Raw genomic sequence first — 15,261 nt, forward strand, 5'->3', positions numbered from 1 at the left:
CATATTAAACCCCCTCATCATTCATTCTGGCGTCAAAAACATCATCATCATCATCTCTGAAAACTCACCACGTCGATAATCTGCAGCAGCGTGAGGCCGAGTTCCACTACGATGGGAGCGGAGTCGTTCTGGACCGGCCTCTCCAGACGGTTGTAGTTGACCATCAGGTCTCGGTACAGCTTCCTCTGGAACACACCGCCAAGACATCCTGGATAGAGCACACTGATCAGTACTAGTACTGTGATCAATGGAGAAGAAGTAGCTGGCTTAAGCGCATGTTCCAACCCCCAAATCCCTGAAGAGACGCTGTAAATGACAATAAAGTGAATTTAATGGGTCCTTTATTAACTCCCCCAGCTTTAATGTGTTGATTGTGCTTTTATTCAGTCACACTTGTCCTCATTAGGCCTCATCATGAGGTTTACTCCGAACAACAAGGTATCCATCGTAAGCAGGGACACTGCTGCACCCCCTGCAAACCCAGTTATTCACGAAGGAGCGTGTTTTCTTTTTGGCACTTCCCTCCTGTTCCTCTTTTGCAGAAGCTACTGTAAGTTTGTGCATTTAGCCAAAATAAATAATTAAACGAAGCAAGAACTACACTGTTAGGAGAGTTTCTGCAGACCAGAGTAGATGTTTATACTTTGCCTTTTTCGGGTTGTAAAATAATAGAAATGCATTTTTTTTCTTTTTGGTGCTGAAAACGATTCCCGTGTCCAACGAGGCGGAGGTTAAAGCAGCAGCACTTCTAATTTACAACAGTTTTGTTCTCAATCCACTTAAAGCAGAACCTTCGTGTAACTTTTCACCTTCCTCGTGCCTCAACGTCTCATTTCAGCCATGTAGAAAAAAGTTTTCAGCTCCCGTCTCCCAAATCGACCTCCGTTCAAATTAGCTGCTGTCTTAACATATTCCAGCAATTACCAAGTGACAGCCGAGATATCTTTGCAGCCACGGAGGCCGACTGGAAGGTTTATTAGCTAATGAAGCAAAAATAATGAAAGACGGCTCAATGTGCATTTTGTGTGTGAGGCTGTAGCCGTGTGTTGGTATGGGGGGTCTAGGTTTGAAAGGACGTCTGCATAATGGAGGACAGAAGTAGGCAGCAAAAATAAAGTAATTAATAAATTACAAGACATTCCTAACAGGTGAGAGCCAAAACAGCGCTTGGCATCCTATAATCCTGCTGCTACACAATAAAATAATTCAAGCCGCTATACGGCAAATTTGTAAGACGAATTAGCTTCAAACATTTTTTTCATGCCTCTCAACAACGTTCTAACATAGTATAGCTATAAATATATTGTGAAGATGAAACAGAAAAAATGGAAGGCATTTAACTAAAAACCTCCACTATAAACACGTTTCAAACCAAAAACAACCATTGGACCATCCGGTTGTCGGTCTAGTCGAACGCCGCACTTCCCTGGGTCCTCCACTCATTACGCACTCGCGTATTTAGCAGCAGAACACCACTGGTGTGAGAAGTTCTCAACTCAGTCATATCAGTGGAGAAACAGCCGGCTGCTACCACTTCAACTCTAGGACAAACTACCAGAGTCCCAAAAGAAAAACACCATTTGAATTCATGGACAACAAAAGATGTTTGGACCTGGAAGATGGTGACTGGTGTTAAGCGCCATCTTGGTTCCTCTGGTAAAGTGGGTTTGTGGTTCCGGCAGAGGTGTTTCAGGAAATAACTTTCCATTGCTTCATCTATGACCAAGAGAACGGTCTTATAGTTTCTAATATATATATATATATATATATATATATTTATTTATTTATTTATTTATATGCAAATATAGGTGCAATGACTTCTAGAAATAGTTTTATAAACAGGAAACTTTCATTTTTCTAGTCTGGAAAATGACTAAAGCTTAAATCACGTTGCTGACAGTGATTTATGACATCTAACAATTCCTTTTACACAAAATAAAATAATTCTTTCAACAGCATCCCTAGATGCTGCTCTTCTGTGCTGCAGGTGTAAGGGTCAGGTAAGTCCTGAAGGAATGAAACATGAAAACAAAAACTTACCAAGGAATCTCCACTAAAACATTGCAACACATGCAGTTATAAAAACACTACTTGGTACTAGTGTGTGTGTGTGTGTGTGTGTGTGTGTGTGTGTGTGTGTGTGTGTGTGTGTGTGTGTGTGTGTGTGTGTGTGTGTGTGTCTACTTTAGTTAGATAAGTGCTCCCCAGTCGTGCTCTCTGCACACCTGTTCTCACTTTGTAACGACCACAGCTTAAAAACGACCAGATTCATGATTTATTCGTTAGATCCTCCTGATTTCAGTGCTGGTTTCTTGTTCTGTGGTCTCTTTCACACCTTGTTCCTTTTAGTTTCTAGTTTCATCACAAACCTTTGGTACCGTCTGTCCAACTCCAACCAACTCATGAGAGTTATCTTGATTTGAGATAAAATTGCTTATTTTTGGTACACTTTTGCTAATCGTTTTTCTCAGACTTTAGATAGGTGGGCAGGTAGGTAGATAGTTGGTTCAATAAGTAGAGAAACAAGTTCAAGACAACTTGTGCTAGAAATTGGTCTAAGTATTTCTGTCCATATTAATTATGTTTATGTGTTTAGCAGACGCTTCTGTCCAAAACGACTTACAAGTGATAATTGGCATGTTGCCCTTGAGGCTAACAACAACAATAACAACAACAATCTTAATAAAGGTGTTTATTGAAATCTGCTCACTCCACATAGCATTAAACTGAATTTAGGTAAAAATGTCCACATGTGAGAATCTCTTTTCTTGTAGTTGAATTCTTAATTTTAAGAATTCTAACCAAGCAACTTTTGCTCACACCATTGGCATATGTTGTACTGAAAACAAGATATTTTATGTTTTTCAAGAAGGTTTATCTCGTTTCAAGCAGTGCTGTTTTTGCTGTATATATAAACACATCAGGAAAAAGGAAGAAAACACTGGGGAGATACCAAGGGCTCAGGGTGTCAGGTTCGGTGGGCTGAGCTGGAGTGGTTATGAGACCCAGGCGCGGAGAGAGTGGTGGATGGAGACTGATATGTGGCAGCGTGGGAAGTTCTCTTCCCGTATGGTTTGTAGAGTTAGTGTCTTAGGTCTTAGAATGGCTTGGCGTCTATCGTTAGATGATGACTGAGTGCCGGCTCCGCTGTGACAGGTCCTTAAATAGGCTCAGCGGGATGACGTCACCGGGAAGCGTCGGTGACAGGCATGCTGGGAACTGGAGTGCAGCGCCAGCCCGGCCCGCAGAGGAGGTTAAGAGGAGGAGTTCATGACACAGGGGCGAGATAGAAAAATCCTGGCAGTTTTAGGCCTAGTCCACACGTAGCCGGGTTTTTTAAAAACGAATATCCGCCCCTCCAAAAACTTGCATCCACACCACCTCCTTTTAAAAACAACTCTGTCCACACGTACCCGGATAAATACGTTGTTAAGGACATGCCAGACCTGTAGGCGGCAGTACTTCCCCCGTTCCTAACCTCGTCCTTCGTCTGTGGTCTTCCACAAGGAGCAGTAATTCCGCTTGCAAAAACAAACAAGCAGAAAGCGCTTGGACAATTCACAAAGCGAGCGCAGCTCTGAGGACATCCATGCTGTCGGCTAGTGTAAACACAGGTCGCACACGTGATGTCAGCATTTTTCTGTCGCGGAAAGTGGCGTTGCGGACCTTAAAACTCCGGTTTTGTCTGTCCACACGCAGATCTTCACTTTGGCCGGAGTTTTTAAAAAACTCCGTTTTCATGTGGATGACAGGCCAAAACGTAGAAAAATATCTACGTTTTGACAGATCCCCGGCTACGTGTGGACAGGGCCTCAATCAACTGCAGTGTCTGTGTCATTGGAGCCCCACGCTGGAGGAGTGGCTCCAACAAATACCTGGACAACATCGAACACCTCAGTCCAGAAGAGTTCTAGAAAGCCTCTACACAGAATGCAAAACGGATGCAGTCAATATTCCGTACGGTTTCCTCATGGATAAAACAAAGTCGATGACTCCAATCGGAGCATTCACTGGCTGTGGTGCAGCACAGATCCAACGCCCCATAAAACTTCTGCATGGAGTCTTTTTTTCCCGGATGTCGCACGTAGATTCCATGAAGTTGAAGAAATTACATGAGCCAGACAGGATGTGAGACGTGTTTCAGTGAGGTACATCCGATTCATTCATCCACCCATCCATTTTCTTCTGCTTTCCCGGAGTCGGGTCGCGGGAGCAGCAGCCTAAGAAGAGAGGCCCAGACTTCCCTCTCCCCAGCCACTTGGGCCAGCTCCTCCGGGGAATCCCGAGGCGTTCCCCTCCAACATGTCCTGGGTCTTCCTTTAGGTCTCTCAGTTGGACGTGCCTGGAAAACGTCACCAGGGAGGTGTCCAGGAGGCATCCTAATCAGATGGCTGAGCCACCTCAACTGGCTCTTCTTGATGTGAAGGAGCAGCAGGTCTACTCCGAGCCCCTCCCGGATGACCGAGCTTCTCTATCTCTAAGGGAGAGCCCAGCCACCCTGCGGAGAAAACTCATTTTGGCCGCTTGTATCCGCAATCTCATTCTTTTTGTCACTACCCAAAGCTCATGGGGATAGGAACATAGATCGATCGGTCAATCGAAAGCTTCGCTTTCTGGCTCAACTCTCTTTTCACCACGACAGATCGGTACAACACCCGCATCACTGCAGACGCAGCACTAATCATGTCTAAACAAAACCTTTGTTGCACTATTTCCGTGAGCTTTAGTTTTATTGACAGTGACTTCACAGTGTATGATGGCTCGCTTTAATTATTACAGGAATATTTTAAAATGCCGTTGTCGTCTTCCTCCGCTTATCCGGGTCCAGGTCGCAGGGGCAGCATCCCAACTAGGGAGCTCCAGACCGTCCTCTCCCCGGCCTTCTCCACCAGCTCCTCCGGCAGGACCCCAAGGCGTTCCCGGACCAGATTGGAGATGTAACCTCTCCAACGTGTCCTGGGTCGACCCGGGGGCCTCCTGCCGGCAGGACATGCCCGAAACACCTCCCCAGGGAGGCGTCCAGGAGGCATCCTGACCAGATGCCCAAACCACCTCAACTGACTCCTTTCGATCTGGAGCAGCAGTGGTTCTACTCCGAGTCCCTCCCGAATGTCCGAGCTCCTCACCCTATCTCTAAGGCTGAGCCCGGCCACCCTACGGAGGAAACTCATTTCGGCCGCTTGTATCCGCGATCTCGTTCTTTCGGTCATTACCCAAAGCTCATGACCATAGGTGAGGATTGGGACGTAGATCGACCGGTAAATCGAGAGCCTGGCTTTCTGGCTCAGCTCCCTCTTCACCACGACAGATCGGCTCAGCGTCCGCATCACTGCAGACGCCGAACCGATCCGCCTGTCGATCTCCCGATCCCTCCTACCCTCACTCGTGAACAAGACCCCGAGATACTTAAACTCCTCCACTTGAGGTAGGACCTCTCCCCCGACCTGGAGTTGGCAAATGATTACAGGAATATTTGAAAATGTATTGTGCCAAATATTATTTGGTGCTCTTGTGGGAGCGCGTATCTGGATTCATTCCACACATGGCAGTCCGTCTGAAAGGCTTAAGATGAACCCTTAAGGTGTGTGTGTGTGTGTGTGTGTGTGTGTGTGTGTGTGTGTGTGTGTGTGTGTGTGTGTGTGTGTGTGTGTGTGTGTGTGTGTGTGTGTGTGTGTGTCCTCCATCATTTATATAAGCTGCATCTTCATAATATTTTTTTTTTATTTCTAAAGACTGTTTACCAAATTCTTTTGAATGTGTCAACAACATGTTTTTTTAAGCATTCATCCAATGGGAAACGTTCTAATGTGAAACCAGATTATTGCTTCAGGTGGCCAGAAGGCAACCCCCTAACAGTTTGTAGCTTCCAGCATAAAAAGATAAAAGTAAAAAGGACCCTTCAGGCCAGTAGGCCAAACACTCAGTTTTGTGGATGGGAGTCCATTTTTAACGCGTCCCAACAGGGAGGTTGGTTCACAGTCGGTAGTCAAATTGAGGCAGACTGACATTAAAAGCAGTACTTTAAATGTGATCGCTGCAGAGTTTGAAGCGAGAGATGGTCACAATCTGCTATCCCCATCCACCAAACCTGAACATCTGACAAGGAAAATAGCTTGTTTGAGTCCAACAACCGAAGGCTGATGGAGCAGGAGACATAGTGCTGCTATTAGTGCGGCGTCTGGAGAGCTGGGTGGAAAAAAGAAAACAGTTGGTTGTGCGGCGCGTTCTGAAGACGTCAAACCAGCGCATTAACTTCAGCGTTTGTTTTATTTTATCTTGGTCCCCTCGTTGTCACGAGTCGGGGTGAGTACTCGTCTCACACGTTCCACCTTTGAGTTGTGTTTCAGGAGAGGGAGGCTTCCAGCTGCGTCAGGTTAGCGATCAGCGGGACCGGCTACTTAAGGAGTTGGAGAGCACACCTCGACGCGGGATGATTACTACAGCTCGGTAGTTTCCAGCCTTCTAGTGTTGCAGTGATTTTGTGCCTCTTGTGTTTTTGGCTTATTGATCTGTGTGGATTTTTTGTGCTCACGCCTTCTTCAGGATTTTTTGGAACATCTCTGGAGTAGAGACTTCTCAGGATTCAGTGACTCATCAGGATAGTCACCGTTGCCACATAACCCTTCAGGACGCAGCTCTCTGGTGTTCTCCGTTCCTCCGATCCGCTCACCTGCTCTCTCCACGCTCCCTCTCCTGGACCTCCTCACCCGGACACACCCCGACTCTTGACCTGCCCTTCCCAATCCTACACCTCCCAAATTCCCTACGCTGCGCTCCGTTTCCCGACCTCCACTGGAATTCCCAGTGCGCCTTCTGTTCCAACACATTCTCACTCCCAGCGCGTCTTAAGCAAACGCTTGGTCAGCCACCCTCCACGTCAGACCCCTGATGCCAAAAGTGCCCTTTTTCATCATTTATGTGCAAAAAGGGGTTTTTCCCTTTTCTGACTGCAGATCCCAGTGCAGCGTAAAACTGACGCGATGGGATGTCCACTGATGCGGCACCGAACCAGCTCATTTAACCGCACCTAAACCTTAACGTTTCACTATTTATAACCTTCCCCTCTCCCTCATCTAGGGCTGCAACAAACGATTATTTGGATAATCGATTAATCGGATGGGGTCCCGACACGATTAATCGATTAATCGGATTACATGGGGAAATTTTTAAAAACTGCTAGGGAAACGTTATTTCTCTCCTTCCTTCACTTTATTTAACACAACATTATTAGAAAACAGTTCAATAGCAGAAAAACAACATGCCATCACCTAAATTGTCTTATAAGGTGTATAGACAGAGACCCTAAGCTACATCTATCTGTGACCTAAAATGCTTGGTCCAAGTTAAACAGCTTAAGGGCAATTCTCATCTGTTTTTTTTTATCTCATCTGTTGACATTTATTTTAAATGTAATTAAACATAGGCTGTGAATTAATCAAAATTGATCACTATTTCCAAAAATGACTGAAAAAATACCAAATAAAACAAAAGTCAATGAATGCCATCCTCCTTGCGATGATGCCCTGGGCAACTGCCATAAAGTCACATCAAGAACTGCTGCTGATCATTCCAATGATCCCAAATAGACTCACATTAGGCCACATGAAAGCAACTGAACCCAAAAATATATTAACCAGTATATAACTGCACTCTCACACAACACGCCTGCAGCAACAGTTGGACTCCTCCCTCCCTTTTAAAAGCGTTTTTGCTTCTGAGGACATTGTGGTTGTAAAACCACACGCTAGTAGTCTGGCCCCGGTGTGATCAACCAGTTTCTGTGGGAATGTGACGGCGGAACCAGGGCCAGATTAACACTTTGTTGTACCCTGGGCAACAATATTCAAGGGCTCCATCATCACGACCCGAGGATCACCATAATGTGGTCACATACAGAATATTTTACTGTAATATGCAGTAAATATACTCAATACTTGAATGCCTGACAACACGTAACCCGCCCAGAGTAACCTTTGACCCACCTCGTGTGGACTGACCAATGAGGAGAGGGTCTTAACTTGAGGCCCTCTCTTCATTGGTCAGTCTGCATGAGACTGACTCTCAACTGACGTTCAAAGTCGTAGGCAGCGAAGCGTCTCTGTGCAGTGCAAAAGCCCGGGTGGACAGTTTGTTTAATGTAGGGTGACCATATTTCCATTTCCAAACAAGAGGACAGGGGATCTGTGCCTATGACGTCACACTATGGCAACGCCACACAATCCATGTTGGGACCCATTTTTTGTAAGAACTAAATTAATATCAGATTCTGCCGATAAAAGGGCTCTAAAACAATTCATATGTAAATATTTTGCATATTTAATGCAAAATCTAATTTTTCTGCTTTAGTGCTGCAACAAGGTTTTATTAATAATAAATTATTATACCTTTTGTTTTACTACAGCATCGGTAAGCTTCCTGTGCACAGATTATTAAGGATGCTTGTTTCAGCTGTGAGATTAGACGATAGGATCAATGATAAAAATAAGTTGTCACACACTCCATGGAAACTTTCAGAGAATCCACAAATAGTGGCTTTCAAATGGTTTTGTTACTTTTTGCAAGTTTATAAAAGCAGCAGATGAGACAGCATGTCTGATAATTTAGTTTTTCATCTGATAATATTAGAACATGTCAGTAATGTCTGAGGGGCTTTTATAAACACTGTATAACTAATACTACTGGAGAGGGCATGAATTACACAGAGGCTTCTGGGGAGCCCAGTTATGGGGGGGGGGTTATTTTGCCTTGGCCCCCAAAATGTCTTGAAACGGCCCTGGGTGTGTGACTGAGTGTTGAAGGTGATCTGAATTGTATCAGATGTATAAATATAACATGTGTATAACTTATTGTTTTATACAGGTAAAAACGTGTAGTGGAGATAAATCTACCTACATTTTACTTTTCAACACTTTGTTTTGTTTTCTTGTTTTTATTTAACTATTTTCCTGTCCTGTCTGTCTCTCATCTTCCTGCATCTCCTCTTAATTCTCCAGAAAATCTGTTGCCTGGATTCTTACCTTTTCACCTCATCAGTTACTTTTGAGCAGATCAAAGGGATCTCCTGACCGAAAAGCGCAGAGCGCGTTTTCGATGCTGCGTGAGGTGACATCACCACAGCACAGGTGATGAGCTCCGCAGTAGCGAGCTTCAGGCACAAATAAGACAGAAAATAGAGAACATGTGCAGACAAGAACGATCGTGTGCTAATTATAGTTTTTTGGTTGCGCCACTTTGAGAATGGACCGTGCGCTGGAAGCAGCAGCCTGGATGGCTGCGCGACAATGCGGAACCGGTTCGCAGCAGCGCAAGTCTGCCGGCTCTCCCTCGCGCTGATCTGCCGGTACCGGCTCTCCCTCGCGCTGATCTGCCAGCTCTCCCTCGCGCTGATCTGCCGGTACCGGCTCTCCCTCATGCTGATCTGCCGGTACCGGCTCTCCCTCATGCTGATCTGCCGGTACCGGCTCTCCCTCGCGCTGATCTGCCGGCTCTCCCTCGCGCTGATCTGCGGCTCTCCCTCGCGCTGATCTGACTTGCTCTGGTCTGCGCGCAACGGCGGGCGGGAAGGGGGGGCGCTTTTGGAAGAGTTGTGCGACACAACGAATCGATGACGCAATTCGTTGCCAACGCTTTTAGTAATCGATTTTCATCGAATTTATCGATTCGTTGTTGCAGCCCTACCCTCATCCTAACCTTTATCCTCTTGCTACCTAAAACGTTACTCTCACTGTGATCAAGCATCTGTTTCCCATGCATTCTGACTGAATTTTCGTATTTGCCGCCCAAGGGGAACGTTAGAACATACCGTCTGGCGAGGGGGAGGTTACAAATACCCTCTACTTTTAACCTCCACCTTGGTAGTTGAAACCTCCCCATAGCGTTGGCTCGGTCCAAACTCGACCAATGACGAGGCGGATCCCGCCGTTCACTTCGTAGAGCCGGCTTTTAGAGCAACCGACACATTAGTGATGGGAATTCCAGCTCTTTTTAGAGAGCCGGCTCTTTCGGCTCCCAAGTGGCTCCTCAGATTTTCTGTTGCGTAGAGTACATTTATAACCAAAATAATGCAAAACTATATGTAAAATGATTTTATAATGTAAAAATATGCAATATGTCAAATATTTATCATTTCTATGGATTTAATAACTGAACACTTTAAGAAATCTCCACTTTCCGACTGCTGGTGCTCATTTTCTCACCGTCTTCGTCGCACTCTCCTCTCTCGCTCTCTCTCGCCTTTTCCCTCCTCCTCATTCCCTCTCGTCTCCCTCCATCCGCATGTGCTCTGCTGTGTGTCTGAGTCTGATCCTCCCTCTTTCCTGCCCCTACTGCTCTGTGTGTGGACAGTCTGGACACGCAGTTACACATGTTGACCAATCGCCTGTAGCTTTCACCAAAACAAGAGGGGAGGGGGGAGGAGACGGCTCCCGTCGTTCACTTCAAAGAGCCGGTTCGTTCGCGACCGACACATCACTAACGTGTTCGCTAGCAAGATGGTTAAGGTTAGGATAGCGGTGAGGGGAAGGTTACATAAGAGGATAAGGTTAGGGTGAGGTACAATGAGCTTGTTTGGTGCCCTGGCTGCGGACATCCCATCACGTCAGTTTTACGCTGCATTGGGATCTGCAGTTAGAAAAGGGAAAAATCCCTTTTAGCACATAAGTAATGAAAAAGGGCACTTTTGGCGTCAGGGGTGTGAGGCGGAGGGTGGCTGACCAAGTGTTTGTTTTTGACGCGCTGGGAGTGAGAATGTGTTGTATGTTTTCATTCTAAAATAAACATTCTTATTTTTTTTATTAATCAGTGAGTTTGTTGTGATTCTGCGTGTCCCGGGTTAAACGCCTCCCCCAGATCATGTCGCTCGTTGTTGCAGGTTATTAATACAGAATGTGTTCGAGATTGCAGTCCTGCTTTCAACGTTTCTTCATCCTGGAACATCCCAGCGAGCGTTTACGATGAGCGAATTTCCATGAAGCCAGATGCGGTTTGTGTCAGTGATGATTACCACGACTCCTCGTGAGGTCCACAGTCTGCCACCATAAAGTCAAATTAAATATTGATTCAGCCTTGGGTAATCAGAGCACAGAGGAGATTTGGCCAAGTTTTAAAATCAAATCACAGGAAAGCAGCTGTTTTTGCAAATTTCTGCAAAAGATCAATCAAGAAATGGAAAAGCAAAGAGGGCGGAGGGTGAATGTTGCCGGGTCAGAATCCTTTTAATAATTGATTTATTAAGTCGTTTTAAAGAAGAAATTTTGTGTTTAGAAACGAATCTGATTCATTACAGCAGGAAACAAAAAGGTTTGAACCATATTTGGGTTTCTAGTTGTGCTAAAATCTTTCTCAAACCTTTATGGGCTTAAAAGTAAAACGGATTTTATATAGCAGCTTCTGGGGTTCTACAGCCCCCCAAGGCACTTTACAACACAATCAATCACCCATTCACACGGTGTGATGATGAGCAACAATGTAGCCACAGCTCAGTAGCCCTGGGGAGGGGGAGCTGCCCAGTACCTCTGACCACCACCAGCAGGCATGGCGGGTAAAGTGTCTTGCCTAACAGACGGGGCTTGAACCTGCAACCCTTCCGTTACGGGGTGGGCACTTAACTCCTCTGCCACCATCATAATCAAAGTCCATCCAGTGGTTTGTGAGATGGATGTTGCTAAAGAACACAGAAACTCAAACACATCACCAGCCTTTGGGCAGTGCACTCTCTCCACAGCACAAGAAGCCTTCGGCCACCCTCTCACCTCTGCAGCTCTCCTGCCTCAGGAAGACTGAGATCCCTCCCACCCCTTTGATCTGTTGACCTCTGGGAGGCGCTGCAGGGTCCTAAAATCACAAACCATCAGACGAAAAAGTCGGCAAGCATCTGACAAATCAATATTTGTTTTGAATGTTCTTATTTGTATTTTTATCCTAGGTGTCCTGGGGTCTTAGAAAGGTGCCTTCAAATAAATGTATTATTATTATTATTATTATTATTATTATTATTATTATTATTATTATTATAAATAAGGTTGAACGGAGTAAAGCAGACCAAAAATTCAGACTAAGAAATCCATAACCGTGAGATTTAAGATGTGCTCGTTTGATTTGACGGTAACCTGTTTCATGCTAGGCTCAGAAAAGATTCCATTCAAAATACTTTCTTACTTAAAAATGGATTTAGCCGGCTGATTGACCCTCAAAATTACTTTAAAGGGACTTTACGGAGTTTTGAATTTTTATGCTCGCGATTGCCCCCTCAGGCCAAAAACGTAACGGCAGCTTCAATAGTAGGCTCGTGCGCGAGGCGCGCATGCTGTACGTGCACACTCCTTAACGAAAATAACAGCTGAGACAGTCCCGTGTGTGTGTGTGTGTGTGTGGCCCGGAGGACAGAGGACAGGAGAACACGCAGCTAATTAATTAAATAATGTGGTTCTGTACCTTTCTCTTCAGCACAGCCGACAAAGGTTTATGATGGGTCAGTCCTCCTGCATGCTCAGATCATTCCCTTCCCTTGCTTGAAAAATTGTTCCAAAATGAAAGTTGAACCCACATCTTTTTTATCTGTGAATTCAATGCCGTTCGGCGAGTCTCAAATAAAAATTTGGGCATCTTACTGTAAAAAAATATACCATTAATGTAAACAATAAACTCTAAATAAACTATGTTCACAACCAGAATCAAACCCAGTTCTTCTGCATGAGAGTCAGACATCTTACGAGGTGAGCTAAAGCGCCAGTGACATCCTTTGTATCTGTAACATTTATATCCTTGATGACAGCTGAAACAACGTTCAAAGAACGGTTCGGAGTGAAAACGGCTATTTTGTTGCTAATTTGCAGGAAATATCTAGAAGAAAGTTGTACAGAAAGTAGCTAAGGGTCCTCAGAAATGTAGCTAGCTTTGTCACTAGGCGTTAGGAACAGCGACAAAGTGGCACTGCCTCTCTCTCTGCTGCTAAAGCTACGGATAGCAAATGCTACGGGCGATGCCTGAGCGTGAACGCGCATGAAGCAGCCTGCTCGACCCGAGCATCTCTCTTTTTCTGTGGTTTTACAGAAAAACAGGCAATCACAGTAAAAATGCCAGGGCTCATTCTACAGGACCAGGGCATTGCAGGAGAACGTATGAAGAAGACATTTAGTATTTCTATACATGTTTTGGCTGTCACACTTCCATAATGTCCCTTTAAAGTCATCAGGCTGATGAATGAATGAATAATCTTCCCTAATCAGCAGATGTGAACAGCTATTTGGATCCTGGATGTCTCCTCAGCCTTCTACTCTTGCATTCACTGACCTGGGTTCACTACATGTAGCAGAAACCCTTCATGTCACTCTAGTCATTGTTCTCTTTCTGCTGGAGCTCCAACCACTGATGGTGCTCTGCTGACGTGGAAACACAAGCTATAGGTCTCCATAGGTGCTCCTGAGGGGAAAACGGCAGCTTAAGAACAAAATGGAACAGAATCCCCCTTTTGCCATGCTAGACTCCAGATTCACATCTAGCTGCTGTGTTTGTTGGTCTGCAGAAGTAAACATGCACTTTTCCTCCCATCCTTTGTCTTTTGAGGTGACTCTGTCCAGCAGAAGCTCTAAAGCCAGCAGAGATCCAGTCTGTATTTAACAGCCAGCTGCAGAGGACAGTGACCTACCTCCTGGACTTTCTGCTGCTGCGGGATGCTCTCCTTACTAGGAGGCAGATGTTGTAACTAACAGGACTGCGTGGATTTTACGCACGGACACACAGGACACACGCTGACCTACATGTTTTTTAAGTTATGTTGTGATTTTGTGGAATCGCTGAACAGAAAAATGTAACATCTGAGTTTTCTGGTCTTTGCTGTATAAATGACCCAAATGATCCAATAAAATAACCTAAACATGGCGCATTTTCCCAGGAAAAAGCCAGATGTGCCCACAGTTTGTATTCAGCAGCTCGCTGCCAAGAGAAAGAAGAGAAATGCTGTGCTTGTTGGGTTTTACTCACCTGGGTAGTAACACGTCGTCCACAGGTAAATCCCAACCAAAACGCATCCGTTGCGCCTCCAGAGCTCCATAGCTGCGCCGGAACAGGGTCCCCCCTGAAGGACGCCGGGGATGTTGAAGTTGGAAAAAGAGGAGCTTTATGACCCTGTTGCTCTCGTGTCGGATGCTGAAGCCAGCACGCGCGCACTCACACAGGCAAGCGCGCCATGAAGCGCGCACAGAATTGTCTGTCTCCTTGCGATTGGATCGAGCGTCACTCCAAAAGTCACTTTGGATCCTTCAGATTCTCTCTCTCTCTCTCTCTCTCTCTCTCTCTCTCTCTCTCTCTCTCTCTCTCTCTCCCCTGTATTTCACATAAAACGCATTCCCGTGCACTTCGTGTGGAAGCGGCGCGCGCTGCTGACAACCACCTGTCTACTCACGGGAACACCGCCAAATTCATCAACGCTCGTCTGCTCCAGCCATGTCATAATACTATGAATGCGGGATGACTCAAATGGCGCAGAAACACGCAATTTCAATGAGAGCTTCTCTGACAAGCCCCGCCTCTTTAACCGAACTACAGTTTAGTCGAGTCTGACGTTGTGCGTCAGACCAAATCTCACTTAGTGAATCTGAAGAGAACAGTTGTGTGTCTGGAGCTGTCAGTAAATATTGCAATTGGAATCTTAAAGCAACACTAAAGTGTTTTTACCACATTAAAGCTGTTGTAGTGAGCCCACTGGTGATGGGAATTCCGGCTCTTGTTAGAGAGCCGGTTCTTTTGGCTCAGCTCACCAAAAAGAGCCGGCTCTTTCAGCTCCCAAGTGGCTCCTCAGATTTTCTGTTGTGTAGAGTACATTTATAACCAAAATAATGCAAAACTGTATGTAAAATGATTTACTAATGTAAAAAAAAGCAATATATCAAATATTTATTATTTCTATGGATTTAATAACTGAACACTTTTAGAAATCTCCACTTTCCGACTGCTGGCGCTCATTTCCTCACCATCTTCGTCGCACTCTCCTCTCTCTCTCTCTCCCGCTCGCCTTTTTCCTCCTCCTCATTCCCTCTCGTCTCCCTCCACCCGCATGTGCTCTGCTGTGTGTCTGAGTCTGACCCTCCCTCTTCCCCGCCCCTACTGCTCTGTGTGTGGACAGTCTGGACACGCAGTTACATGTGTTGACCAATCGCCTGTAGCTTTCACCAAAGCAAGAGGGGAGGGGACGCTCCCAATGATGAGCTGGCTCCCGTCGTTCACTTCAAAGAGACGGCTCTTGGAGCCGGTTCTTTCGCGACC

The 15,261-nt window shown here is 45.5% G+C and overlaps 1 protein-coding gene across 1 annotated transcript in view; it reads right to left on the reverse strand.

The window, feature by feature from the left end:
• The window catches only part of LOC139070282 (neuronal acetylcholine receptor subunit alpha-7-like), a 69,781-nt gene extending 55,261 nt beyond the window's left edge, over positions 1-14,520 (reverse strand). Inside the window, exons 1-2 of the mRNA XM_070552089.1 lie at positions 13,981-14,520; positions 69-208 (exon numbers count right to left, since the gene is read on the reverse strand). Of these exons, the coding sequence (XP_070408190.1) occupies positions 69-208; positions 13,981-14,050 (210 nt within the window). The 5' untranslated portion in view covers positions 14,051-14,520. The remainder of the gene's footprint in view (positions 1-68; positions 209-13,980) is intronic.
• Positions 14,521-15,261: the final 741 nt, after the last annotated feature.

Source organism: Nothobranchius furzeri, chromosome 6, assembly GCF_043380555.1.
Source record: "Nothobranchius furzeri strain GRZ-AD chromosome 6, NfurGRZ-RIMD1, whole genome shotgun sequence".
NCBI lineage: Eukaryota > Metazoa > Chordata > Actinopteri > Cyprinodontiformes > Nothobranchiidae > Nothobranchius > Nothobranchius furzeri.